Genomic DNA, 12,381 nt, shown 5'->3' on the forward strand with positions numbered 1-12,381 from the left:
CCAGCAATAATTTGGTTTGGATGTGGCTTGTGTTCACAGTGCAATGAGAGGGGGAAGACAGTGGAGAGGGATAAACATAACTGATCAGTGATCTGCTGGAGGGGTTTCTTTTAATTTCCTTTGAGTGTACATTTGCAGCTGGCCCTTTTCTGTGACTGCAGTTAATACAGTTTACACTTAAGTCCTCATTGTAAGTCCCCATTTTTGACATTCTTTTCTGCTTTTAATACTCGGTAAATAAACGAAAATTTGCCCATTAGATTTCCTGTGCTTTCTTGCCAGTTTCCTCATTGTACAGCCCAGTTGTCTGGAAGAAGTAGCTTTTTGTTCTTTTAATGAGGAACGAATGTTGCATGACTGGTGGCAGGTGGTGGCGACCATCATCCATTCACTTGATGTAGTGCTGCCTCCTCCTCCCTTCTCTTTTATCATTCTTTTTTGTGTCTCCCCTAATTGTTTCTTATTTCTCCCATCCATCCTGGCACTTTTTATTCCTATACATTCCACTTCTGTTGCCTCTACAATGAGTGATGTGCCTAATGGTTTCTTGTAACTCAGAAAACCATTTAAATTGCTGGGTGGTAACCATATAACCTGATACAGTAATGGGGTGATGTGGGGCCTACTATGGGGCCCCTGTTAACTGGTTGGAGAGACACAAATGCGGCATCCACCCGGGAACCAAACCCCCACACTTCCCCACACCTCACTATCGCGAGGTGCTGTCCACTGCAAGGGAACACTGGTTCACTGCATGGGATGGCCCTGTGGGGATGGTTGCTTGCCTGTGGTTGGTGGATTTACTCAGCCAGACAGACTGATGTTGATTAGCAACAACTGTACATACTTGTGTGGGAGACGGTGCTTATTTGACAGGATGGTGCTACAGCAGTAAACTATGTGTGCATTAAGAACTACCATACACTCCATGTCCATTAGTACTGTATTGGTATCAGACTACTAGATCATCGTTCGATGAGCTACCAACATCTTTAATACGAGGACATAGTTTTTTTTTTCTTGTTTTTTTTTTAGGGTGATCTTTTTCTGGAGTCTGTCTGTGTTGAATTATCTACCTCATCAAATGGGTGGTCACAAGCAAATTGCCTCCATGTCACCCTGTCTTTTACCATTTGGCTGCCCTTCCTCTCTCATATCTGTCTCCACTCCATCCCTCCATCATATCTTTGGTCTCCCCCTCCATCTCACACACAGACACTCTTCTAGTCTGTATCATTCTACATAATTATCGTTTTGCTGCTGCTACTGATTCTTTGGCATAGATCTGGGGAAAGGAAGTAAGGAAGAGACTGACTGTAAAGGTACTTCCAAAGAAGGGTCACCTGCCAAAAGCCTAGATGCAATAACATGCACAGCCCATTTGAGGGGCAGATGCTCTCGATAGGAAAAGGCACCACACCCCATGCAGGGTACGAGAGTGTGAGAGAATTGGCCCCGTGGGGGCAATTTGTAACCAGCAGGGCAAAGGGACGAACTGAAGCCCTGTAAAGTTTTATCTGTGCACGTCTTTGCCAAGAGAGGGTGAGAATACCAATAACACGGGGTCTCGGTGTAGGAGGTATCGTTACAATACTAAAATTGCCATTCCCCAACTTTCATGCAATGGAAAGTATGCAGAGCTGCAGTATTGTCCTATTATGCCATTGAGCTACGTGAAGTGGACTGAAAGAGGACGATTTAATTTTTACATTTTTCTCGTCAACAAATCTCGACTAAATGTAGTGGTCTGGTGGTAGGTAAGAGACTGACTAGGAGAGTGTAAGGTTGGGAGGGAAAGGGGAGATCAAGGATGAGGTGGAGGGATGGAGTGGAGAGATGCATGAGAGAAGGGGCGTGAGTTGGAGGGGTGCAGATAACTGGCAGAAGATGGGGCGACGTGGTGATTCATCTGTGGCCACCTGCTACCGGATTAAGGTGTGTGTGGCAAGAGATATAGTGTACTTAACGTAACCGATAACCGGCTTCTGCAATAAATAGTCTTCTATGCTGTAACTTACATACGTACGGTTACTTGCTGTATGAGCATTTATACCTCACTGATCTTTAATTTTATAGTGTTACCACAACACGATTCCATAAGGGAGGGGTATTCTCTTCCCATCCAGTGGATTAACGAGCTGACAAGAGAAGATTGGGGGTTTCATATCCAGCCAAATACATTAACTTTGATTGTAATGTGGCAATAAAGAATGAAACAGTGCAACAAAATAGTGAAGCAATTGCTGCCAAATTAGCTACTCAAGTTGCTAATAAAACCTTAGTTTGCTGCGAATGTTTGCTTTACTGTATAGCCAATGGATGAACCATTAATGAATGATATGCAGAGTTTGTATCGCATATGCAAGTAAGGTATAAAAATAAAAAATATTAATCCATTCTCTATTTGTAAATACATTTCCAGCCAAGTCTTTCGTGACATCTAACCTTCACAACTTGGTACAGTCCACTCTTCTGTGTTTCTTAACTGTTTGTTTCATCCTACATTTTATTTAGTCATTGATGCAGTTTATTTATCCATTGCGTTATAAACTGATTGTAGATGCACTATTTTTCGGTTTATTTCTATTTATGGTTGAAAAGTAGTAAGATACATTTATAGAGATGATCGTTGTCAGTTGGCTGCTCAGTAAACAAGTCTTGGTGTTGTTCGTCAGCTGACTGGGACCACCTTCATGTTTTCCTTATAGTCCTTCTCTCAGTTGTTGTGATGGAGCTGGAAAAATGGCCAATTTTCAGTCTGCTCAAACCAGACTTCATAGAAAAAATGAAACTGGCATGTGTTTTCGGTAAGACAAACGATAAATAACTTTGTTGTTAGTGCCTGATAATCCCTCTCTCGGAATTTTGTTGTTTTTTAATTTCTTTGAAAAGTTTAAATGCCACCAGGGACGTAGGTTGGCCTCACCATCAAAAGTTGTGGATTAACAGTAGCGTTGCCTCAGACCCCTACGCTTGGAAGTGGGCAAAATGATATTTGTCACGCGGTATTATTATTATTACACATTATTATTATTATTATTATTTTTCTTTACTCTTCATTGTTCCTCTGATCCACAGGGAGCCTGGGAAATGAAGCTGTGATAGTAACCAAGGATGATGATGTTTATGCTCTCGGATTCAATGGCTCGGGATGCTTGGGTGTTGGAGATCAAAATAGTACGATGGAGCCCCGGAAAATTGAGCCCTTATGTCAAAAAAAGGTGAAAGGTAAGAGTTGCAGGACTGAATTTATAGAGTGCAGTCTTTATTGTGTATGGGATTGAACTTCTGCCTTGTCAGACAGCATATCACTTCTCTAACGACATGACACACCCTCATGTATACTGTATGGTAGTGATCCACATGTACAGTGAAATATAAAAGCTTATTTGCCCCTCCTGCCTTTCTTTTATTGTTAAATTCTCAGATGCTGGAATGAGACTTAGTGGGCATAGGCACATATAATCACCCACAAACAAATGATAATATGCACCTCATTCCACCGTATGTAATTGAACCAGCCGTTAATTCAGCAGTGAAAGAGAAGTAGGGGAGGGGATGGGCCAGTGAATTGACTGTCCAGTATTGCTGTATACACTGAATGAAGAATTATGTTGGAAGATTTAATATAGCTTTCATTAAGTCTGTTATTACCAGAGGGCCTTTCTTAATTTGATATAGTTTCACTAAGTCATCTGAAAGTGGCAAGAGTAACTCAAAATTCTGCATAACCTCAAAGGCATAGCGTTCGGGAGTGGTCCACATGTGTTGGCGTACACAGAGAGTGGGGAACTGTACTCGTGGGGCCATAACGGGTACTGCCAGTTGGGTAACGGGTCAACCAACCAAGGCCTCACTCCATACCTGGTCACCACACACCTACATAACAAGAGGGTCATGAGGGTGGCTGCGGGGTCACATCACTCCCTGGCTCTCACTGAGGAAGGAGAGGTGAGTTGCAAATAGTTTTACTTGTGAAAAGTGTAATGTCATGTTTATTGAGTATGGGTACGGTACTTCAGGGAATAGTACAGAGTTTATTGTATAGAATTATCAGGGTAGTCCCGTCATTGATAACGTTCTGTCTTCCACTTTATCCTCAAGTTCACATACGATACATCAGGAAACCCACTGCCATGGTAGTGTGTTGAATAAGATATGTAAAAATTGGTACATTGTAAGAACAGAATATGATGAGCAGACACATAGATTTTTCTCCCCCTTAATCATTTCTGCCCATCTGATACCAGTTTCCAGTACCTTACTAATATTGTTTCAGTATGAATAAATGGTAATAGTTTATAGGAAATGCTGACCAAAGCATTACTGTACCATATTACTTGTAATTTTCTTCATCATCATCCTAATGCTGATGCCTATCCACACCAAGCACATACTGTATAAACTCTTGATACTCTTTCCCAATTCACTTTTCCATGAGCTCTTTTTCTGATCCATAAAGTACCGTACCTAACAGTATTAAATGGACATGTTTTCTCTGACCCTTGCTTCGTTGTTCAGGTAATGGCATGGGGTCAGAACAACTGTGGTCAGGTGGGTACAGGCACAACTACAAACCAGCCAACACCACGTAAAGTCAACACCAACATTGGGGTGCGGCGGGTGGTGGACATATCCTGTGGACAGACATCGTCAATGGCTGTGGTGGACAATGGAGAGGTGAGCTTCCATCCTTCCATCCATTCAACCCTGTCCTCATTCATCCATCTGTCCAGGTGTCCATCCATCCATCCATCCATCCATTTGTCCATGCGTCCTTCCATCCATCCATCTCTGTATTGCCTAACCATGAGTGTAGGGGGCAGGACTAGGCAGTTTAGTCCAGGTGTATAAGTTAATTTCCAAGGAATGTCAAAAACATTGTTGACATGTTTTTTAGCTATGATTCTTATTTCTGCAAATGCCCCTCTACTTCCACTGAAAGGGGGATATCAGTATAAGAGGAGTGAAAAGGTTGTCTGATGTATTTTCCTCCCTGTGTCAGGTATACGGCTGGGGCCTAAACAGCAATGGTCAGCTGGGTCTGGGCAACAATGTTAATCAACACAGCCCCTGCAGAGTCACAGCACTGCAGGGGGTCGTCATTACAAAGGTCAGAACTGCATCTTGTATCCGTCACGTAACAGATGTCCCTTACTGTTCATGGTTAGGGAGCACAGACCCTTGGAAACATGTGAAAAATTAGTGTCTCAAAAAATACGCATATATTATTTGAAAATCCCTTTTTGTGCCCCAAACCATTATTAAGCATTAGATTCAATTGTAGCCATATTTCAAAGCCCATACACTCACAGCCAAACTTTTTTTCCAGTAGCACTGAGGTGGTTTGGCCATGTGGAGAGGATGGAGGGTGAGAGACTGACGAAGAGAGTGTATGTGAGTGAGGTGGAGTTGGGAAGAGGGAGGGGGAGGCTGTGGATGAGATGGAGGGATGGGGTGGAGAGGTATATGAGAGAGGGGGGTGTGAGTTGGGAGCAGGGCAGTGAAATGGCAGGGGACAGGGCGACGTGGAGACGATTTGTTTGTGGCCACCCCAAACGGGATTGAGGCGTCTGGCAATTGATAGATAGATAGATAGACTTTCTGTTTTGGACTTCTATGTAGTCTCTGCCAGATTACATGTCATTACTTCTCTCCCATAAATGGGCATCTAAGTGAATGGTTCATGATCAGTGTGGGCATGCGACAGAGTTGTGTGATGTCCCTATGGTTGTTCAGTATACTGGGGATGGGGTGATGAGAAGTAAAAACACGAGTAATGGAGAGGTGGGATGGCTTTGGTCATGAATGGTGATGGATGGAATATCTCAAATTTGTTGTATGCTGATGATGCAGTACTACTTGCAAATACTGGACAAGAGCTTGGTAGGCTAGTGCAGAGTTTTGCTGATGTCTGTGAGCGTCATGCCTTGAGAGTAAATGTAGAAAAGAGTAAAGTGATGGTAATCAAGAGAGAAGGTGACTCCCAGTGTGATATTACAGTGAATGGCAAGAGACTGGAATTGGTGAGAGAGTTCAAATACCTGGGTACAGTGATAGAAAAGAGAGGAAAATGTGCAAAAGAAGTGGAAAGTAGAGTGGCACAAGGAAGGAAGGAAGTATTTGGTGCAATGAAGGCCTTGATAAGAAACAGAGGCTTGAGTGTTGCAGCTGCATGAAGCTTACAAGAAGGAGTGTTAGTGCCAACTTTAACATATGGATGTGAGACTGTGGTGTGGCATGAAAATGAAAAGTCAGGAGGGAGAGCAATAGAGAGAGGACTGCTGAGAAATATATGTGGAGTACAGAGAGTACATAGGATACGAAATAATGAGATTCATGAAAGATGCGGAGTGAGGAAGTCTGTGGACACCAGAATCGAAGAGAGTGTACTTAGATGGCATGGTCATGTGGAGAGAATGGATAACAACAGAGTGGTGAAAAAGGTATATCTGAGCGAATTTGAAGGAGGGAGGAGGTGAGGTAGGTCAAGGAGAAGGTGGAGGGATATGGTGGATGAGTGTGTGAGGAAGAGAGATATGGAAGTCGGTGAGGCTCGGGAACTGACAAGAGATTGAGCTGGCTGGATGAATGTTATGAGAAGAAGTGCTTGACCTGGGATTTGGCACCCCCTTTTAACGTGACAACGTTCGGATTGACTGTATCGGATATGTTTATGTGAAGCTACAGAACTCGGTGGAAGTTTTTGGCATATCAGATAGAGCCAGGATTCTGGGTGCTTGAATGATGAGTGAGTAGAAGTGTGGCCGATTGGACTGGGCAAACTTGGGCTCTCTGGATATTGCTACTCCTCAACCTGCCCTAGGGTGGGAATGGAGGTCTGGATGATGATGATGATGATTATGACTTCTCTCCTCTCCCACTATTTTGTTCTCGTTTTCCTCTGCCACCATTTAAGTTTTTTTTACATCCTCATTATATTTATGCCAGATTGTGTGTGGTTACGCGCACTCGCTAGCACTGAGTGATGATGGTGCACTGTGGGCGTGGGGTGCAAATAATTATGGCCAGTTAGGCACCGGCAACAAGGCCAACCAGTGCACACCTGTCAGGGTGGGGCAGGACCTGGGCAGGATTGTGGACATTGCCTCATCACACTACTGCCATCTCTCAGCCGCCATGACACAAAACTCAAAAATATACCTCTGGGGGCATTGTAAAGGTTGGTTTCTCAGATGCTGTTGTTGCTCTTGTAGTCCCAAGCAAAGCTGAACATTAACCCATTGGACTGCATGCTGAAGTGGCCCTTCTGCAAGCCACCATACTCCTTTTGGAGGATAGGGAGAGAATTAAGGGGCATCAGTGCAGCTAGGCAGGTTTGCAGTCTAGCTGTATTGATGTCAGTTGAAGTCATCCGTCTCCATCACCATAGTCTTTTTACAAAGCAGAGTAAAATCATCAGGAGATGGAGAGAAGTAAGTGAGCTAGATGTCTGGCCTTAGTGAGTTGATAGAATAAATAAAAACAAGAAAGCGACTTGTAACAAACACTTATAAGCATTGCTTGTTATAATGGCAGCTGGTTACTTATTATATGATTTCCTCATGCCCAGGTCAGAGTGTAGTTGGACCCATGGAAACTGGGTTTGCGAGCCTTCATGATGTGTTTGCATTATGGGCGTCTCCCAGTGTCACATACCAGCCGCTACAAATCACATCTTTCACACGCTCATCGCTTTCTCAGGCCATGGCTCTCGCACTTGATGATGAGGTATGGCAAGGATAGTTTTGTACAGTAATTCAATATTGAACATTCTTTCACTTCAGCACACTTAGTTTGGTCATTGTGAGGGAAACACATTATGAGGACAAGCCATTTTAGGTAGTATACAGTACTGTACAACATTTAGGCTAATGTATAAGACCAGGGAAAGCTTCCATGTCATATATATTCCTGACAACATGTATTACATATTATCATTATAGGAGCTCTAACATTTTTTGCCTTGAATATTGTGTTAATGTTTTAAATAGTCTTTCATTCTAAAGCATAGAACCCACTTGAAAATCAGCTTTCACTTTGAACTGTAGTTTTTAAGAGAGGAACTTCTTTACTTGATATTTTCATATATTGTAAAGAAAAATAGATGATGGTGGTGATGGTGCCTGCAGGAAACAGCTGATGTGGTGTTTGTGGTGGACGAGAGACGCATCCGAGCCCACCGTGCTGTACTCAAAATTAGGTGTCAGTACTTCAGGAGTATGTTTCAGGAACACTGGAAGGAGAGCAATTTAGAGTGAGTTGTATGGATTTCATCATCATTTGCAATATTATCCTTACTTTACTGGTTGAACAGTGTTGAATTACAGTATACGCTTTATTTAGGTGAAATATAGCCATCCCTCCACCTTGAATGCTGAGTTATAATAATAGATCAATGCAATAATGAGCTGTGCTGTGGAAAGGATGTAGAGCCATGCCATTATCTTTTTTGTGTCACTGAGCTCCTATAAATAAGATGCAAAAAGATGAAAATCTCTGCCAAGTTAAAAAACTAAAAAATAAAAAAAAAAAAAATAAATAAATTATAGTCTCATTAATTCTGCTTCCAGTACTTCAGTTTTTTTTTTTTTTTTTTTTTTTTTTTTTTTTTAAACCAGAATCAGCATAGTTGGAGCAGGCTCTTAATTTCTATAATGCTGTAGTTACTGATCATCTTTACTACACACATGGGTACCAGGTATAAATGTCTACTATATCCATGTGACTCTAACCATCGCCAGAGAAGTAGAGGTGAAGGACTACTCGTTTGTTGTGTTCCGAGCCTTCCTTCAGTACATCTATACCGACACTGTCAACGTCTCGCCAGAGGATGCCATAGGTAAGTTTTATATGCAGGGCTCTCCTTATATAACATTGCTCTTCCACTCTACCGGGCGATTTCTTGTGAGTTGTGGAGTGGCAAAGTCAGTTTATCAATGTCTGCATCATTTATTCTTTTCCTGATTCCACTGCCACACCCACACCAGCAGTTTGAGCCATCCTTGCTACACATACTGCCTCATGAATCTAGTCGAGCACTATTCACAGGCCACCCTTTACTCACACCTTATATACAATAATACTGTAGTCTTCATAATATTTCAGGGATGTTCCATAATGTTACAACTTTTTCCACACACTTGGTGCTTGATTTTGGGAGAAATGGACAGGATAGGTTTATATGTGGCAGTAGATGTTTGGTGGACAGGATTTATGAATTTATAAATTTAACATGGAAGCAGAAATAGTGTACAAAAGGCAACACATAGCAAGGAATTACTGTCATATAGCTTTCTTTTATTTTACAACAGATTGGTAGTGAAGATATGCCTCCCAGTTTTTCTTTCTACCTTGCATTGATTATTTATTTTGTCAGGTTGCTGATGTGTTGATAATTTTAAAGAATTGTATACAATGTTCCATTAATCTTTGTAATCTGTAGTTTTTTTGGAGCAGGGATTCCAGTGGCTTGAAGAAAATGTGAATGACTGTGTGGCCCATTTTGAGTGGGTATTGTGACTGTCCTTCCAGTTCTGTACCTTCTCCTTCCTTATTTTTTGAATCCTTCCTCACCCCATCCTCAGCTGGCTGAAATAGATGATGGTGATGATAATGATGTGTTTGGCCTGTGAGGTGCAGATAGCATTCCATGGACTTGAATGGTGTGTGTATGACTGTGTAACCCATTTCCATTGAGCATGCTCTTGAAGGTTCTGCCAATTTTGTACTTTCTTCTTCCTTGTTTTCAGGATCTGGTGGAAAAAAAGGTCAGGAAAATGGCTGTTTCACTTGCTTTACTTACATTTTTGTCATTATTAACCCCTGTAATCCGATGACATATTTTTACCTCCCACATGCTGAAAATAAAAGTTGTTTGATGATAGGAAATATGCAGTGAAAAATATGGCGTCAGATTGAAGGGGACAGGCTGCTGATGGATTAACACCTGATCTTCACACAAAAGTTGCATTGGATTCATTACAGAACTGTTTTACAGTCTGAAACTTTGTGATGTTTTTAACCCATATAATACGAGTGAACAGCATGCTGTATTTATAGCTGTTTGATCCTTACCTCTTTAACTGTGGCTGGTGATGCAGAGGGATTCCTTCATGTGGTGACACTGATGTGACTGGTCATCTCATTGCCCAGTTGTACAAATGTCCTTTAACTCACTCTATATTCCCTGAGAGTTGGAGAAAGGGATGCAGGAGAAGAATATCTACAGCCTTCTGTTCACTGGATTCACTTTCTGGTGAGCCTGGGACAGCAGCAATAACAGTTGTGGTTGATGCACTTGAGTATTAAAAGTCCTTGCTATATGTTGCCATTGTGTCCCAAAATATCTTTTTTTTTTTTTCCACTACTCATACTGTAAACTGGGGGAAGCCAACAAATAAGCTTTATATATAGGTGCCTGATCAGTGGAACTGTAATTAGGAAGGTTTACAGAGGATAGTAGCAAAAAAAGAAAGTAGGTAAGGGCAGCATATAATGAGGACTTACTGTACAGTATTTCATTCAGGCTAACACCAGAAGCTTTTGTTCAACTGAGAGAGATGTTAGCAGCCTAAGGCTTTAAAAACTATCTCAAGTAACTCTTTCTCTGTTAAAATACACTCAGACTAACACTAAATAATTTTGTTAAGTCATGAGAAATCCAAGCAGTCCGTGGGCAGAAACCAGGCTCGTCTGAACATAAACCTGGTGGACTGTAGGTTGAAGTTGCCCTTGTGCAGTCCACCAGCCTCCTTCCAGGGGTAGGGAGGGAGTTAAGAGGGATTTATATAACCTGGTAAAGATGGTGTGTCTGCACCCTCCATTGCATCAGGAGTCAGACAGGCACTGTTAGGGAGTGGTGTAATGAGAGGACAATGCCATGAGATGAAAACTTTTCTTACTGTGATGGAAAAATACGAAGTGCATTTGTCCAGGGCACAAGCAGAGCTGTTACTCACTTTGCCTCTAGCTTTAGGATCCTTCTTCCTTGCTTTAAAAAAAAAAATGTGATTCACACACTACAGGTTAAAGAGACAGTGTGTTGTTGTTGATGATAGTGGTGGTGGTGGTGGTGTAGGTGGTGATGGCTGTGGTGATGATGATGATGATATATTACAGGACTGTTAGACTTGGCCAATGCTTACTGTGAGGAGGCGTTGAAGCGACACTGCGAGAGAATCATCCGTCACGGCATCACAACTGAGAATGCTGCAATGCTTTATGCTGTTGCCATCAAATATGAAGCCACTGTAAGATGACCATAACAGTGAACATATATATATATATATTTTGTTAAGTGACTGGAAGTGTTTGTAGCCTTACTTATATTGTATTGCTTGACACACCATTATCATCCTGCAGCTGGGAGGAAAATTTTAGTTGTATAGAGGAGGCTGTGTATGGTATAACAGAATTATTATCAGCATATTTAATTATGTTTTCTTTGCAATCAACCATTTTTTCAGCATTTAGTTTGGTGCAGTGATTTAAGTGTCTTGGTTATATTCAGCATTTATGCTAGGACTAAGTTGTTCACTAATCCCCATGCAGTAATCCATGTGGTCCCTGTGTTGTGTTCATGTGGCAGGATCTGGAGGAATTCTGCTTTCGTTTTGCCCTGAACCACATGACGGAGGTGGCGCAGACAGAGGCGTTCATGGCGCTGGACGAACTTACGGTCAAGAACTTCATCCTGCGTGCGGCCCAACACGGCGCCTTCAAGTGCTGATATTCCCACTACTTGATGATGAGAATCTCACAACAGCAGCAGCACCAGTCGCCCCCCAGTCAGGACCAGCAGACTTAACACAAGGTGATATGCTGGTCTGGGGGTGCTTCACATGAGGGGGGAGGGGGGGGCAGAGACAAAAAAAAACAAAATACCCAGGCTTGGAGATAGTAGTGAAATTATAACATAAGTCTCAGTCAAGGTACACAGGCAAAAATGTAACACAGAGTACCAGCAGACTTAACACAAGGTGGTACACTGGTCTGGGGTACATCATATCATGAGGGGGGGTGAGGGCAGGGGTAAACCAATGCGTAGGCTCGGATATTGTAGTGAAAAACATAAGCATCAGATGAGGTTCACACAGGCAGAACTACATCACTTGGGACCAGGTATGCAGAGGCAAAAACGTATCACAGGGGAGGGGTAACATCCTAAATGATCAATGCAGCTCATAGCATTGGTAAGTATTGCACAGGAGGCGTCCAGTGATATGGTTTTTTAAGTGTACCCGGGCTTAAAATATTCCAAGACTTAATGTGTGTTTCCCTATAATCACAAACTGAGACATATTTTTACCTGACCTCAGCTCTCCATTTCCTCCGACACACTCTCTGGATATACCCTAGGGCCCATTAAATATATTTCTA

At 42.2% G+C, this 12,381-nt stretch overlaps 1 protein-coding gene across 1 annotated transcript; it reads left to right on the top strand.

Moving 5' to 3' along the window:
- Positions 1–2,728: 2,728 nt before the first annotated feature.
- LOC145416460 (RCC1 and BTB domain-containing protein 1-like) lies at positions 2,729–11,731 on the top strand. Its single transcript, XM_080285416.1, has 11 exons — positions 2,729–2,807; positions 3,079–3,228; positions 3,740–3,951; positions 4,522–4,680; positions 5,006–5,113; positions 6,952–7,183; positions 7,574–7,731; positions 8,133–8,257; positions 8,745–8,842; positions 11,122–11,252; positions 11,591–11,731. Exons 1-11 carry the CDS (start codon positions 2,729–2,731, stop codon positions 11,729–11,731), a joined length of 1,593 nt encoding a protein of 530 aa, XP_080141542.1.
- The last annotated feature ends 650 nt before the right edge of the window (positions 11,732–12,381 follow it).

This window comes from Coenobita brevimanus, chromosome 106 (assembly GCF_032717465.1).
Source record: "Coenobita brevimanus isolate Jiangsu-jjx chromosome 106, ASM3271746v2, whole genome shotgun sequence".
NCBI classification, from domain to species: Eukaryota; Metazoa; Arthropoda; class Malacostraca; order Decapoda; family Coenobitidae; genus Coenobita; species Coenobita brevimanus.

Excerpts from the sequence above, each read along its gene's own strand:
- LOC145416460 (XM_080285416.1), top strand. The coding sequence starts at position 2,729 with ATGGAGCTGGAAAAATGGCCAATTTTCAGTCTGCTCAAACCAGACTTC. Across the intron at positions 3,229-3,739 it reads ATGTCAAAAAAAGGTGAAAG|GCATAGCGTTCGGGAGTGGT; the intron begins GTAAGAGTTGCA and ends ATAACCTCAAAG. Across the intron at positions 7,184-7,573 it reads CCTCTGGGGGCATTGTAAAG|GTCAGAGTGTAGTTGGACCC; the intron begins GTTGGTTTCTCA and ends CCTCATGCCCAG.